The sequence below is a fragment of the Ambystoma mexicanum genome, chromosome 2p, assembly GCF_040938575.1.
Source record: "Ambystoma mexicanum isolate Mex_15411 chromosome 2p, UKY_AmexF1_1, whole genome shotgun sequence".
Lineage (NCBI taxonomy): Eukaryota > Metazoa > Chordata > Amphibia > Caudata > Ambystomatidae > Ambystoma > Ambystoma mexicanum.
The window spans coordinates 1,122,472,126-1,122,486,756 of NC_090923.1; the positions used below are offsets into that span (position 1 = coordinate 1,122,472,126).

Consider the following 14,631-nt stretch of genomic DNA (forward strand, 5'->3'; position numbering starts at 1 on the left):
ACCCCCTTCCTTGGGAAACGCCTGGAGAAGGTCGTCTTCGCCCAACTGACCCAGCACAATGAACTTGTTGGTGGCCTCCACAACCATCAATCTGTATTCTGAGCATACAAACTTCTCTCCTGAACGCCCATGAGGAACTGCTTGTATTTGATTCCAACTCTCCAGCTGTCCTCATTCTACTTGATCTCTCCTCTGCATTGGATACGGTCAACAACTCCATCCCCATAAAATGACTCCATGGTACCCTTGGTATCTCGGAGCAGGCATTGGACTGGCTGGCCTTCCTCAGTGACCGTCCGTCTGTCCCAGGTTATTCAGGGCTCCTTCTCCTCCCCCACGTCTATCTCTATCTGCATCGTCCACCCGGGCTGCATCCTCTCTCCCTGGCTCTAACAACTACCATGTTCCGCTTGCACACCGCTTTTCCACATTCTCCACAAAACTTCCAGTGTTATGCAGATGACACACAACTCTTCTTCAAACTTCCCTCCGATCCTTTTCTTACTTCCTCAATCATTTCTGACTGACTATCTGCCATTCAGTCCTGGTGTACTTCCAATGATCTCTGCCTCAAAGCAAGCAAGACTCCTGCTCCCTCTTTCTGCCCCTCACTCTGGCCATCTTCTAAGGGCTCTCCCCCTTCCCCTTCATCTGAAGCCAGAAATACTTCAATCATCTTCGACTCCTCTCTTTCCTTCATTCCTCACATTCAGGACCTTGCCAAGAAGTCCCACTTTCAACTCCACCTCCTCAAAGGAATTCTTCCTTTCCTCACTTTCCCCCAGAAGCTCAATGTCTCTAGAGCTCTGGTTCTCTCTCGGCTAGACTACTGCAATATCCTTTTCATTAATCTACCCTCTTCTCTATGACCACTCCAGCTAATCCTGAATAGGGCTGCAAGACTTATCCTTGGCCTCAAGTCCAGGGTCCGCATCTCTACAGCCCTAAAAACTCTCCACTGGATGCCGGTTTCTGCAGGGATCAATTCAAATCTTTCAAGCATCAGCCACAAAGCTGTCTGGGCCGGGAACCACACTATCTACAACTTGCCATCACCAAATACTCTGCCTCCAGATCTTTACGCTCCTCTGGCACCAACTCTCAGTTTGTTAAGCGCTTCGCTAAACAGCGAGCTGGTGGCCGATCTGGCCCTCCTATGGAGTAAACTCCCCCTTCCTCTTCGTCTTGAGCCGGATCTCCTCAAATTCCGGAAGCTCCTCAAGACTCTCGTTTTCACCTCCTCCCTTCCTTCCTCCCTCCTCTGTTAAATCCCACAATTGGTGAGATTGGTGACCAGAGCCCTTGTGTGTCCTCCCGGGTCCTGGCCTCCCACACCCAATCGCCTACAACCCCCCCCCCTACCGCCAGCACTTCGCCTTGGCACCCACTGGCCAATGTCACCACAGGCCTGCACTTATTTATTTACAGCTGACCGCTCCACCTAGGCACTTACAGCTGCTCACTCCCTAGCTCTTAAAACATTGAACACTTAACCCCCCCACTCCCCCATCCACTCCCTCACTGCACTTGCAAGGTCTGAATGCTCACAAGGCCTAGTAGGCCCGCCTCTATCTTTCACTGTTATTTGTTCTTCCTCCCCATGTCCCCTCCCTTTTGCCCTGTGGGTGCTTTGAAACACAATTTACTTGATGTATAAGCGTCTTACAACTTCACAATAAATAAAATAAAGTAAAAAAATCACAATAAATGATCACCTGGTTGCTTTATACCATCTGCCCTGAAAGTGAGATGGCCACCAACTACAATATTCCACCTAGTTTGTCCAGTTCTCTGTCTGCTACACCATTCACTCTGCTTAGTCTCTTACTTTCTTTCCTCTTATATAATGAATAGACAAAGCTAACTAGATCTTTACGCATAGCAGTGATCAATAGTTCCATCCAGTATGTACATCTATAGATCTACTGCATTACCATCACTGCAGTTAGCCTCCAGAGCTTGCTGTGCTCCAGGATTATGGTTACATTATATATTAGCACCTGCAATAGAGAGCTGGCAAACTCTTTTCCAAGCCTTTTTATCATATCTATTTGTGTCCATTCATGCAGCTAAACTTTTACAGACACTCACCCAGGGCTTGCAAAGTATTTTCACCCACTCGCATAATCGTGTAGATTTTAGGAAAGACCAGTACAATTTGCGGGGGATGTTTGAAACCTTTACTGCAAACAAAGTAAAGTTTAAATAAATGTCAAATAAGTTTCACTGTGCAGGGCTGGCCTCTGCTTGGCAGCAGTGTGCCAAACTAAAGTGGGATTGTGCTGGTATGCACCATTTTACAGAAAGCACATTTAAATTAGTTGTAATCCGTTGCCATGGGCCGAATGCATTTCTCTTTGGTCGAGTAGGTAAACTAAGTTACTCGACCTGCAGGAATTTTAAAGAACTTGGCAAGGTCTGATTTATCTCACTAATGTCTTACTTCAGTGATACACAAAACTGCTGCATTGTTCATTTATATATTTGTATGGTACATGTAACGTCTGGTGGTGTTAACAATATTAGTGCTTTGTTAATCAAATGTGTTTGTTTGCTAATTAAAAAAAGTTGAATTAGCAAACTCTGCTAATTAATTTTGGAAAACAAATGTATGCCTTGGTATATGTAACATGCCCATTTCTCGTCGGAGAATGCAGCACTCACTTTGAGAAGCTTATCCAGAGAGCAGTTGTCCTCACATTAATAGAGATGTGTCAAAGATGGTTTGGCACATCATTGTTTCTAGCGTATCTGGCAGGGAGGCACTGATTTATGAAGACATGCTTGCCATGGTGTATTAGTCCGTATTAGGGGCCAATCCTCACATAGTACATACAAATCACCACCCTAGTATCCACAAAGCATTAGCCCCAAAAATGCCTTAAGTCTGAATCAAAGTAACCAAGGACTAATGTGGAGGGATGGCTGTGATGGATCCGGAAATAGGTTTGAGAGGTGGGTTGTTTATACACACCCCCATCTGCAAAAAACCAGATCATATCTAGACCAATGCACGAGACAGCAGAGACAAATAAAAATAAAAGATCAAATCCCACCAGGACAAATGCAGTTGGATCATGGCACCAATACTGTAAAACATACTATTCTATGAGCTAGGCAGGTGGGTTCACTAGTAAAACTGCCAATCTTACATCCAGCTCTTGGCACAGCAGAAATGTCAGCTCAGATCAAACTACAGGACACAAATGATAAAGGAAAAAGAACCAAAAGCTGGCAGCACTCACATACCCAGGTTGCTGGCGGCAAGGGGCCGCCCAGATACAGTGGTCCTGGAAAACTGCTCACGCCGGCTGCGCTGCTGCTTTAGGTTCTGCAGGAGAGGACAGGAAGAGCTAAATTAGTAATCTGCTGCAGCATGCACTTCAGGCCTCTGCGAGAAATCTGTGACCTTGTACTCACTTCTGTTCGCACTTCCAGAACAGACTTAAAGTCATTTGACATGGATGCAAGCTTAGACTGAAGAGAAAGAGAAAAAAACAATGTTAGTAGTGCTGGGAGAGAACATACAGAGCAATAATATGCAATGCGAGCCCTCGTTAGTATCCCCATCTGCTCACCTGTAAAGACACAACAATGGTGTTCGAATGTGTCTGCACATGCCGACCGTTTTGACTGGATTTGGCCCTCACAAAGTCCTGCAGCTGTGCTATCTGTTTATTCAGGCTGCCAATGTCCTGTGAGAGCAAAAGCACATAGGTAACACATTCGTAGTACAGATACGGGGCAAGCGAAGTGCATTGCCAAACACTTCAAATTCAAAACCAAATGCAATACAGCTAAACTGAGCACAGAAGCTGGCCAGCATGATTTAACAGGGAAGAAACACTGACAATCTCTTAATTCGGACCACGCAATTCCTTACTTTTTGGATGTCTATTTTTGAAGAAAAATACTTTTTGTTAGCATTTTTCCATAACAACAAACGTATGTTAGGCAGGATTGTATGCAGCACCCTTTGGGAACACTACAACAACCCTGACTACAGGTGACAGGAAACCCAACCTTTGGTATAAGCTTGTACAACACAGTTTTGGTAGCGTGTTGAGCAACAAGGCTCATCTCAAGAGGGGTCAATGTGAGCTGTAGGGGAGTTACACAGAGATTCACAGTGACAAGTATTCAAATAAACTCTTACACACAAAGTTTCTTGAATAAACAATTATTAATGTATCAGTCAGTTAGAGTAAGCCTTCTTCAGAAGGGAGCAATGTAATAGTAACACTCAAATATGCTTCACAAAATACACTCTTAATATTTCTAAATCAGTAAGTACCCTTTTGGGATGGCCCACAGACACAACCTACACCCTCAGGTGACTGATGGAGGGCCACAAGCCGTTAGACTTGTGAGTAGTAGAAGATGCAAGCAACTCTACAGCAAGAGGTAAGTTCTCTCAGACCTTTACAGTACCTTTGTATTGAAGAAAGAGTGCAGCAGATGACTACTGTTCCTGAGCAACTCTGCAGATCTCACTGTTCCTGGGCCTCAGTCGTGGGGACAAGAGGGAGTAGTTCTAGGGACTACTGCACTGCAATGGGACTGTCAACACTTGCAACCGGTAATCTTCAAACAAGTGGCTGTTCTGTGTTTCAGCTCCTCGCGTCTACTGCAAATAGCAACTCTGCAGTTCCTGGCTGTCGAGATGGGCTTTCCTTGCTTCTGGGGTCCCCGCACTCTGTTGAAGGGGGCTCAGGCTCGGTCAGTCCAGCTTCCTGGAGTCCGGAGGATCTTCCTGGAGCTCTTGGACAATTTAAAGGCAACGCACACAATCTGGTGTTCCTCTCCCTGGTATTTCAGTTTCCGGCAGCAACTCTGTGGAAAGTCAACCAGCTCCGAGAGAATGTCCAGGTGGCTTACTTTGGAGTTGATTGGTCCCACCAACTCAAGGGGAGAAGTTGTCCTTGCAGGGGCTTCTCTGTCGATCCGAATTTGGAGTTTCAGCACAGCAGCAGGCCTTCACTGGGCAAACCAACGGTCCAGGAGTTGCAGCAGGCATCTTCTTCAAGTTCTTCTTCGGTTCCTTTGTCCACTGGTCAATTCTGCCTTCCAAGCCAAAAGCCTCACCTTTTATTCAGTTCTCTCCCATTCATTTCAGCCTAGCTGTCAGTCACCCAGCAGGGTGGCTGTCCTTGCCGGATAGTCAGCCAGCCAATCACTACAGAGTGCATTTGGGTCTCCTAGGATACTAAGCACAGAGAGTTTCGGGCACCTCCCTCGCTTCCTGCCCACCCCAGACACCCTGGAGCCAGAGGCGGGCTTCACTCGTGAATACCTCCAAAGGCAAAGCTAACAAAGGGACCAAACCTGGTTTGGCGCACAGAGTAAATCTCAAGAAGGGCCTTTCCACAAAGAAATGGCAAAAAAAGACGACCAGGGCCATTTTGACAAATAGTGCACCCTTGGGTGCTTTAATGCAGCTGCGAACGCAGCCCGTGGTGGATGCACTCCATAGTAGTTAAAAGTAAACCACTGCCACCAGCCACTCAGTGAGGAAAGGGTAACATTAAAAAGGTTACATGAGAAGCTAAACAAAGGGTATACTAGATAACCCCTCCAGCACCCTATTGTAAGATAGTGTGTACTGGGTCTAGAAATGTACAAATGTAAGTAAAGTCAATCTCACTTTACTGCTCTTGGAAACAGTAGTTAATCCCAGAGAAGGTATTCAAACCTTGGGAAATCTGCATGACTTCCCTGTGCCATTGCACTGAGGGTGCTGTGTGACCAACTGTAAAAGATGATGCCTATGGAGTTTGTCAGGCTCCATAACCAAAAGGAATGCAAAGTTCAGAATTCACATTAAAATACATGAGAAAGTGGGGAAAAAAGGTCTCACTGTGTCCAGGTAAAAAAAAAAAATCTAGTCTTCAAAATCCAGCAAAGTTGCTGGGGGTCTCTAAGGTGGAGGGAATTAGCACAGGGTGGGGAGTAGAGCAACCACCCTACTACGTAAGCCCTGCTACACAACAATTCTATAGACCTTGAAACAGTAATGTGAATATTAGACCGCGCCTCCAAGTTAGTACTGTACTTAATATACTACGCTACACCACAGCAAGCGCCTAGGCCTATATCAAAATGACATTGTTAGACCCGAACTGTGTCTAGGTTGGTACTCAAATTGCATTGTTGGGTATAGGCCTCTCTCCCATTATACAGGACTCTCAAATCTAGATGTATTTAAGTTGATACTCAGATTGCATTGTTAAGCCCTAACTGTGACTAGGCTTATACTCAAAGTGCATTGTTAGGTGTAGACCTCTCTCCCACTATAAAGGAGTCTCAAATCTAGCTGTGTTCAGTCTTTTACTCATCTTGCACTATCAGGGGCGGACCCCTCTACCCCCATACTATACAGGCCAGAGCATAGCTGTGCTTAGTCTCGTACTAAAACTCAGTCTAAATCAACTTGACACACACCAATAGGGGACTAGACCGTGATAGTATAGTATAAACCCACACCAATAACCCTCAAGAGAACTACATAAGATAGATACCGAACTTAGTCCTACGCCTCCCGACAACCGTACACCCAGCACCCCCCAACCCCACCGTACAGCGCTCCGAGGAGACATACTCAACCCACCTGAAGAATAGACAGCACAAAAAGCACCCAAACTTACTAACACAAGAAAAACACCAGTACTGCCAAGGACAAGACACCACAGTCAACCACTCAACCGGCTTTTCTGCATCGAGCACCAAAATGCCCCGGACCAGGAAGGGGCGCCGAGAGCACAAGACAAGGCCACACTGGACATGGACACACAAATGCAACTTACCCCTACAGCAACAGCCTCAAATAAAGGAAACAGTCAAAAACCAACACGACCAGAACAAACTTCGAAAGGAAAAAATCCTTATATCTCACACCATACCTCGCAACAACCCTAGAACCTGGATACCCCAACGACACAGACATCAAGACACGCTAAGAACAGCCCTAGACAACCAAGAAAAAGACGGGAGCACCCAAGAAGAGTGTGGGAAGACTCCGACCCCATCGCCCCATACATCACAAGAACAGAAGGACACCGTCAACTCCCACGGGACACCAGACAAAACGACAAATGCAGTAATAACCAACCAACAACCCAAACATCAACCTAACTGAACAATTCAATGAAGAAGCAGCCTTCGCTGCTCTTCATCGAACCGGCATGAACAGGGAAGCACTACTATTGAACAGCCAAGCTTTCAATCTAGCAGACCCCTTCAATGAAGATGCAGCTTTCGCTGATCCTCATCCTCCTCCAATCAACGCCAATAAAGATTCACCACAACCAAACAACTGCAAACCAAAAGAAGGAACCACTAACAAGCAAAACTACACCAAAAAGATCCACTGCAACCTAATCAATGCAACGTCAATGTCCAAACATGCCACCGAAATATACGATCTGCTCTGCGACGGAGGGATCGACATCCTATTTGTAAAAGAAACATGGCTAGACGACAACTACAAGATCACCCTCAACAACTGCATGCCTGAAAACTTCAAATGCATCCAAGCAAACAGGAAAGCCAAAAGAGGGGGGCTTGGGGGGGACTGGCAATCGTCCACAAGGAATACCTGGATATCAAACTGGAAGACCCACTAAACATCAATAAATGCAAATCCTTAATCATACATCTATCAGTAAGTCCCATAATAAACCTGAAATTCATACTGATATACAGACCACCAACCTACGATGCAACCTTCGTAGACGCCTTCACGGATGCAATCTCCATCCTAGCCATCAAACACAATCACCTGATCGTGCTCGGAGACTTCAACATCTGGTTCGAAGGAGAAACCAACCACACAAAAATCTCTAACCAGCCAATTAGCAGCAATGAATCTACAACAACTAGTCAAAGGAGCAACCCACTCGGCAGGGCATAGACTCTATGCAATCTTCGCAAATAAACAGCTCCTTACCACAGCACCCCCAATCCAAATATTCTGGAGCGACCACCTCATCATCCCCTTCGTAATCAAAATGACCCCTCCAGTAAACAGGCAACCAGACAAAACACCGAACACCATGAAAAGAAACTGGAGAACCATCAAAAACTCCAATCTAATTGAACTCCTGGAGCTCAGCAAACCGCCGCAACCAACATTTATGGAAGAAGCTGACCTGGAAAAAAAAGTAGCCCTGCTGCACTCCTGGATTATAACAACCACAGACAACATTGCCAAAGAAAAACCTTTCACTCATTCTCATAAAAGGGCAATGGCAAAATGATTCACCCCACTACTCAGCACTATAAAAAGGAAAAACCGAAGACTAGAACTAGATAGGAGAAAACAAAACGGCACTGCGAATAAGCTGAAATTCCCACAACACAACCGTGCATACAAAAAGGAAATACAAAAAGCAAAGAGGAAACACTACGACAACTGAATCTTTGAAGCACCAAAGACACAAAAAGAACTCTTCAAAATCATAAATGAAATTAAAAATGCACCGGGATGCAACACCACACCAACTCGTCTACGAAACTATGCAATGACCTTGCAGACCACTTCAAAAACAAAATCACCAGCATCAAAAAAAACATATAAAGCAGACCACCCGATCTTACTACGATCCCCGCCTACACTCAGGAGCAACACCAGAACAAACTACGAAGCTTTCCAGAAATATCAGTGGAGACCTTTGTCAAACTGGTGAATTAAAGCAATAACTCAGGGTCTCCCGAGGACCCCTGCCCCCCGGACATATACAAATCGATTCTTAAACAAGGAACGCCCATGGAATATCACAGGAACGTCCTCAACCTTTCAATTGCAACTGGGAAAGTGCCACAAGCCTTCAAATCATCATACACCAGGCCACTACTCAAAAACACAGAGGGAAACGTAGAGGACCTTTCCAACTACAGACCCATCTCCAACATCCCATACACAGCCAAGCTGCTTGAAACGTACATATACATAAACGACCCAAGAATTTGTTAAAGAGCACTGCCTACTAGACCAGGCACAAGTTGGCTTCAGACCAATGAGAGGAACAGAATCAGCTCTCCTTTCAATATGGGAAGACCTAAAAATAAACACAGACTCAGACAGCAGCACTGCCTTGATACTTCTAGACCTATCTGCAGCATTTGACACAGTTAATGACAACACCCTCAAAGAGATTAGAAGGCCTCCGAATAACAGACACCGCCGTACTATGGATCTAATACTTCCTAACAAATAGAACGTAAACCGTATGGACGAAACCCTTCAAATCCAGCCCGAGAGATTCCACCTGTGAAGTACCACAAGGATCATCCTTCTCCCTGCTACTATTCAACATATACCTATATCTACTAATCAGAATCATCAAAAGTTACGGCCTCACTTAATACAACTATGCCGACGATACAAAAAAAAAATCTTCAAAATACAAAATAACCTAGAAATAAACTCAACGCTAGAAAATTGCCTCTGCGATGTATTCAACTGGATGAACTCCAACTGCCTCAAAATCAACCCAGGCAAAACAGAAATAAGGATCGTCACAAAAAATGGAGCAGAAAACCACTTCATCCCTTGGCCAAGGGAACTCGGGACAACCCCAGCACCTTCGCCAATTGAAAAAGAACTGGGGGTCATGATGGACAATAATCTCACCCTAGAGCCACAAGTAAATACCCTACTCAAGAAATACTTCTTTCTCCTGCGAGCGTCAAAGAGGATCGTACCGTTCCTATAATTCGCCAACAAAACAACCACCATCATCACTCTAATCATGTCTAGAGTAGACTACGCCAACAGCCTGTACTTAGGTATGCCTGAACGACTTCTAATAAAACTACAACACATATAAAATGCGGCAGCCAGACTGCTTCTGAAACGATCCCGAAGAGAACACACCACACCAGCGCTAAAAACACTACATTGGCTACCAATAAAACAACTAATAAAATTCCAAACAACGTGCATCACACACAGAGCAGTACACAATCAAGGCGCGGAGTTCCTGAGAGACAAACTGCATCTACATCAACCAACAAGAACGCTCAGATCAAGCAGTGACATCCGCCTGGAACCGAAACCCTACAACAAAGGAAAACTCAGGATCTTCTTTCTCTCACCAACCGCCGAAAACCTGGAACGACCATCCAAAGTGCATGAAAGGAACAACTTACTTGCCTGTAACTGTTGTTCTCCAGCTTGTGTCTGGCATGGATTAACATGCTCATGAATATTCCCCGTCGTCAGGCTGGGAATCCTCGGTAAAGAAAAAATCTGTTTCGTTTTTGAACTGTCTTTCTACTAGTAACCAATCACTGGTCTCTGGGTCATACTGCCCCCAGCCAATGACTGCCCTCTACCTAAGCCCCTCCTCTGGCAGCCATCTTCAGATTTGGAAGCACGTAAAGTGGCAGTAAGACCAAGAGAAGAGCCGCAGAGGGGTAGGAGGGAGGGCTCGCATGTGAATCCATGCCAGACCCATGCTGGAGAACAACAGTTACAGGCAAGTAACTTGTTCCTTCTCCAGCATGGGGTCTGGCATGGATTCACATGCTCATGAATACAAGAATACATAGCAGTACACACATGCACAACCACGTGAGGTGGCAAGGTTCAACATTAAGCATCTCTTACCTCCTCACCTGATCCACCTTCAGGCGAACAGGTTGCGCAGCACTGCCTGGCCGACTCTGGACTCCTCCCTGGAATCCCGGTCGACACAGTAGAATCTCGTGAAGGTGTGCGTCGACCTCCACGTAGCAGCCCTGCAGATGTCCAGCAAGGGCGAATCCAGACAGGAAGACTGTGGTAGCAGCGATCGCTCTGGTTGAATGGGCTCTTGGACAGCCGGGCAACGGTCGGTTCGCCAACCGATGACAGTGCATAATGCAGCCGGAGAGCCATCTGGAAAAGGAAGCCTTCGAGAGGGCCTTCCCTTGGTTCACAGGTCCAAAGTTCACAAACAGGTGTGATGTCTTCTGAAAACTCTTTGTGCGGTCCACGTAGAACTTCAGCACTCTAGCCACATCCAGCAAGTGCAAAGTCCTCTCGGCCAGCGACAAAGGCGACGGGAAGAAAACAGGTAACACCAAGGGCTCGTTGAGATGGAAGTCCGACGGCACCTTGGGCATGAAGGAGGGGTGCGTCCCGGGGCCGGAGCCTTCACCGACGGGAATGATCAGAACATTCCCTTCATAAACTCCTTCATCAGGCGATGAGACCACAGAGATGATCGCCCCGGAGCTCTGGTGTAGCGGGAAATCGCCGCTAGATGGATCTTGATGGAGGCATGAGCTAGCCCTGCCTTGGCCAGCGACAGGACGTACGGCAGCACTTAAGGGGCCCCGTAATCCGCAGAGAGATAATCTTCTGTGCACAGCACCAGACAGAGAACCTCTTCCATTTGTGTCCATAGCACTGAGAGTTGAGGACGCCCTGGCCTTTGCAAGCACCTCCTTGCAGTCCGCCGGGATATCGTACCTTCCAAACTCTAGTGCTGCAGGAGCCAGGCCTGCAAGTTCGGCAACCCCGGGTCGTGATGGAGGATGGAGCCTCCTTCTCTGGTGAGAAGAGCCGCATCCGTCGGCAGTTTGAGGGGGACACTGACATGTCCAGAAGGTCCGGGAACCAGATCTGCCCCGGCCAAGCCGCTGCGATTAGGATCATCCTGCACCGCGACCATCTGAGTTGCAGCAGCAACAGCAACGGTGGGAACGCATACAGGAACAGGCCATCCCAGGGGAATGAGAAGGCATCGCCCATGCTCCCCGGCTGGGGAAACCTGCTGGCGAACCTCCGGCACCTGGTGTTCGTCGCGAATAGGTCGATCTGGGGATTGCCCTATCATTGGAAAAGTAGATCCACTTGATCCTGACGCAGTTCCCACTGATGGCACGAGTGCAGCTCCCTGCTGAGTGAGTTGGCGATGGTGTTCTTTATTCCTGCCAGATAGAAGGGCACCAGAAACATCCCTTGGGCGACGGCCCAGTGCCACAGATCCTGGGCTTCCTTGGATAAAGCTGGGGATCTGGTGCCTCCCTGCTTCCGGATGTAAAACATCGTGGTGGTGTTGTCGGTGAAGATCCTTACCACCTTGCCCTTGAGGGATGGGAGGAACGACCTGAGGGCCCAGAACACGGCTCGGAGCTCCAGGACATTGATGTGTAGCGACCTCTCCTCCGGGAGCCAAAGGCCTCTTGCGTGGAGATCTCTGGTGTGCGCTCCCCATCCCTCCAGGGAGGTGTCCGTCGTCACCTTCTCCTGATGTGCCGGGGTCTGGAAGTCCAAACCCGCCGTGAGATGCGCGCGGGTGCCCCACCATCGGATTGCTTGGCGGAAGATCTCGTTGAGCGAGATCCTGTCTTCGAAGCTGCCTGCCGCCTGCATCCAACGGGCGTCGAGGAACTCTTGCAGTGGGTGCATCCGCAGCCTGCACAGGTGCACGAGGTAGATGCACAAGGACATCATGCCGAGCAGGGACTTGATGGACCTCACCCTGGCTACGTCCATGGCCAACAACTGTTGGACCTTGCCCAGGATGGCCTTTGTCCTTTCCTCCGACGGAGAAGCCAATCGCGCCACTGTGTCGAGCCTGGCTCCCAGGAAGAGGGCGACTTGCGACGGCACCAAGTGGGATTTCGCAAAGTTGATCGAGAATCCCAGGTCCGTGAGCAGTTGGACAGTCTTTGCTGTGTGCATGACGGCAGGTTCTCTTGTCTTTGCTCGGATGAGCCAATCGTCCAGGTAGGGGTAGACGTGGATCCCCTGGAGGCGCAGCCGCGCCGCCACTGGTGCTAGGCACTTGGTGAATACCCTGGGCGCCGACTTCAATCCGAAGGGAAGGGCCTTGAACTGATAAGAGTCACCCTTGGACTACGAATCTCAGGAACTTTTGGTGTCCTTTTAGGATGGGGATGTGGAAGTAGGCATCCTCCAAGTCCAACGACGATAGGAAGTCGCCTTCCTCCAGTTGTCCCATGTGTTGAAGGGTGACCATCCGGAACTTCTGGGACTTGATGTACTTGTTTAGCCGACGAAGGTCCAGGATGGGACGCCAGCCGCTGGAATTCTTTCTTACGAGGAAGTATCGCGAGTACACTCCGGAGCCCCGGAGCCTCTTTGGGACGAGCTCAATGGCTCCTTTCTTCAGCATCGCCCTTACTTCCAGCAGCAGTTGAGGGACGTGGTTTTCCTTCCTGGCCACGGGTGTAATGTGGGGGAACTTCCTTAGAAACTCAAGAGTGTGTCCGCGGGCCAGGGCATCCAGCACCCATCGGACGGTGGAGATGGGCTCCCAGACATTGACGAACTTGACCAGCCGGCCTCCCACCGGGGTGCTCAGGTGGGGGCCCGACGCTACAGCCGGTTCAATCCTGCTTAGCAGCGGCCTTGCCGCCTTGGCGACGACGACGACGAGATCCTCCAGCCTTGCCGTGTCCTCTATAGGTCTCCTGTGACGAGGAGCGGGGCGCTTGGCGGTAAATCGAGGAGCCGCCGCCGAACCCTTTGGAGACACCTTGCTTGCCTCTGGAAGTTCCGAAAGGGCGGCCGTCGTCGTTGCAGAACACCCAAGGCCCGTGCAGTTCCGTGTTGGCCTTGATGGCCTGTAGTGACTTGTCCACTGTCTTGCCAAACAGATTGTTCCCGTCGAAAGGCATGTCCAGAACTCTGGTCTGCACATCTTGGCAGAAATCGGTTGCCTTGAGCCAACCACGCCAGCAAAGGCAAATGCTATTGCCCATCTGGCGAAAACCAGTGTCAGCAGTGTCCGTGGCCACCGTTATGGCATGGTCCGACGCCACCTCGCCTTCCTGAAGGATCTCCAGGGCTTCTGCCCTCTTGTCATCCGGGAGGAAGTTTAGAAGGGGAGCGATCTTAAACCACAGCTCCCTATCGTAGCGGGCCACAATTGCAAGGGCGTTGGCCGCTTTAATCGTTATCGCGGCCGACGAGATGACCCCATGTCGTCCAGTTTCTTCCCTCGCCGTCCGGTGGGGAGGTCGAAGTTGAGGCCGCCGCCGCCTTCATGGCTGCCGCGGAGACAACCGAATCCGGGGTCGGTTGTGCCCTAAGGCACATGGGGGCGGAATCCGGGATCCGGTACTTCTCATACCGGTCTCTCTTGGCAGGCGCCGTGGAAGGGTTCTTCAGGACCAACAGCGCTTCGTCCCAGATGTCGTCCAGTAAAGGAATCGAGAGGACCGTCTTCCTTTTGGGCTCACGCCATTGATACAGGAAACCTTCCTTCTTCTGTTCCTCAGGGCAGAGCTGGAAGAGCTCGGATGCCCTGGCGAACATTGCGTGGAAAGAGCCAATTTCGTCGGGTAGGGAGGCCCGAGGAGGTGGTGACGGGAGGTCCATCCCGTCGTCGCCACCGTCGTCATACGTCCCCGCTGTCTCTGTTCCCGTGTCATCCCTGGGATCTGGGGAAGGAGAAGGCGGCTGCGAAGGCCGGAAAGGTAGGGGAAGGGGAGGGTGAACTCTTCTCCACTTGCTTGGAGGGCTTCCCGACGGTCCAGGCTCCGCTGGATCGTCAGTTGGGGGTAAGGGCAACCTTGTCCTTATCTCGTACACAAGGCCTGGATTGCCATCAAGATTGCTCCTGAATTGTCTTGTGGCCCAGGAACCGGTTGCAACGGGCGTGACGGTTGGGGAGT

At 49.0% G+C, this 14,631-nt stretch overlaps 1 protein-coding gene across 2 annotated transcripts in view; it reads right to left on the reverse strand.

The window, feature by feature from the left end:
• STX5 (syntaxin 5) overlaps window positions 1-14,631 on the reverse strand; it is a 208,855-nt gene that overhangs the window by 85,647 nt on the left and 108,577 nt on the right. For both annotated transcript variants that reach the window (XM_069645161.1, XM_069645162.1), the window contains 3 exons: window positions 3,579-3,695; window positions 3,421-3,477; window positions 3,250-3,331 (listed from right to left, as the gene is read on the reverse strand). In XM_069645161.1, coding sequence (XP_069501262.1) covers window positions 3,250-3,331; window positions 3,421-3,477; window positions 3,579-3,695 — 256 coding nt within the window. The remainder of the gene's footprint in view (window positions 1-3,249; window positions 3,332-3,420; window positions 3,478-3,578; window positions 3,696-14,631) is intronic.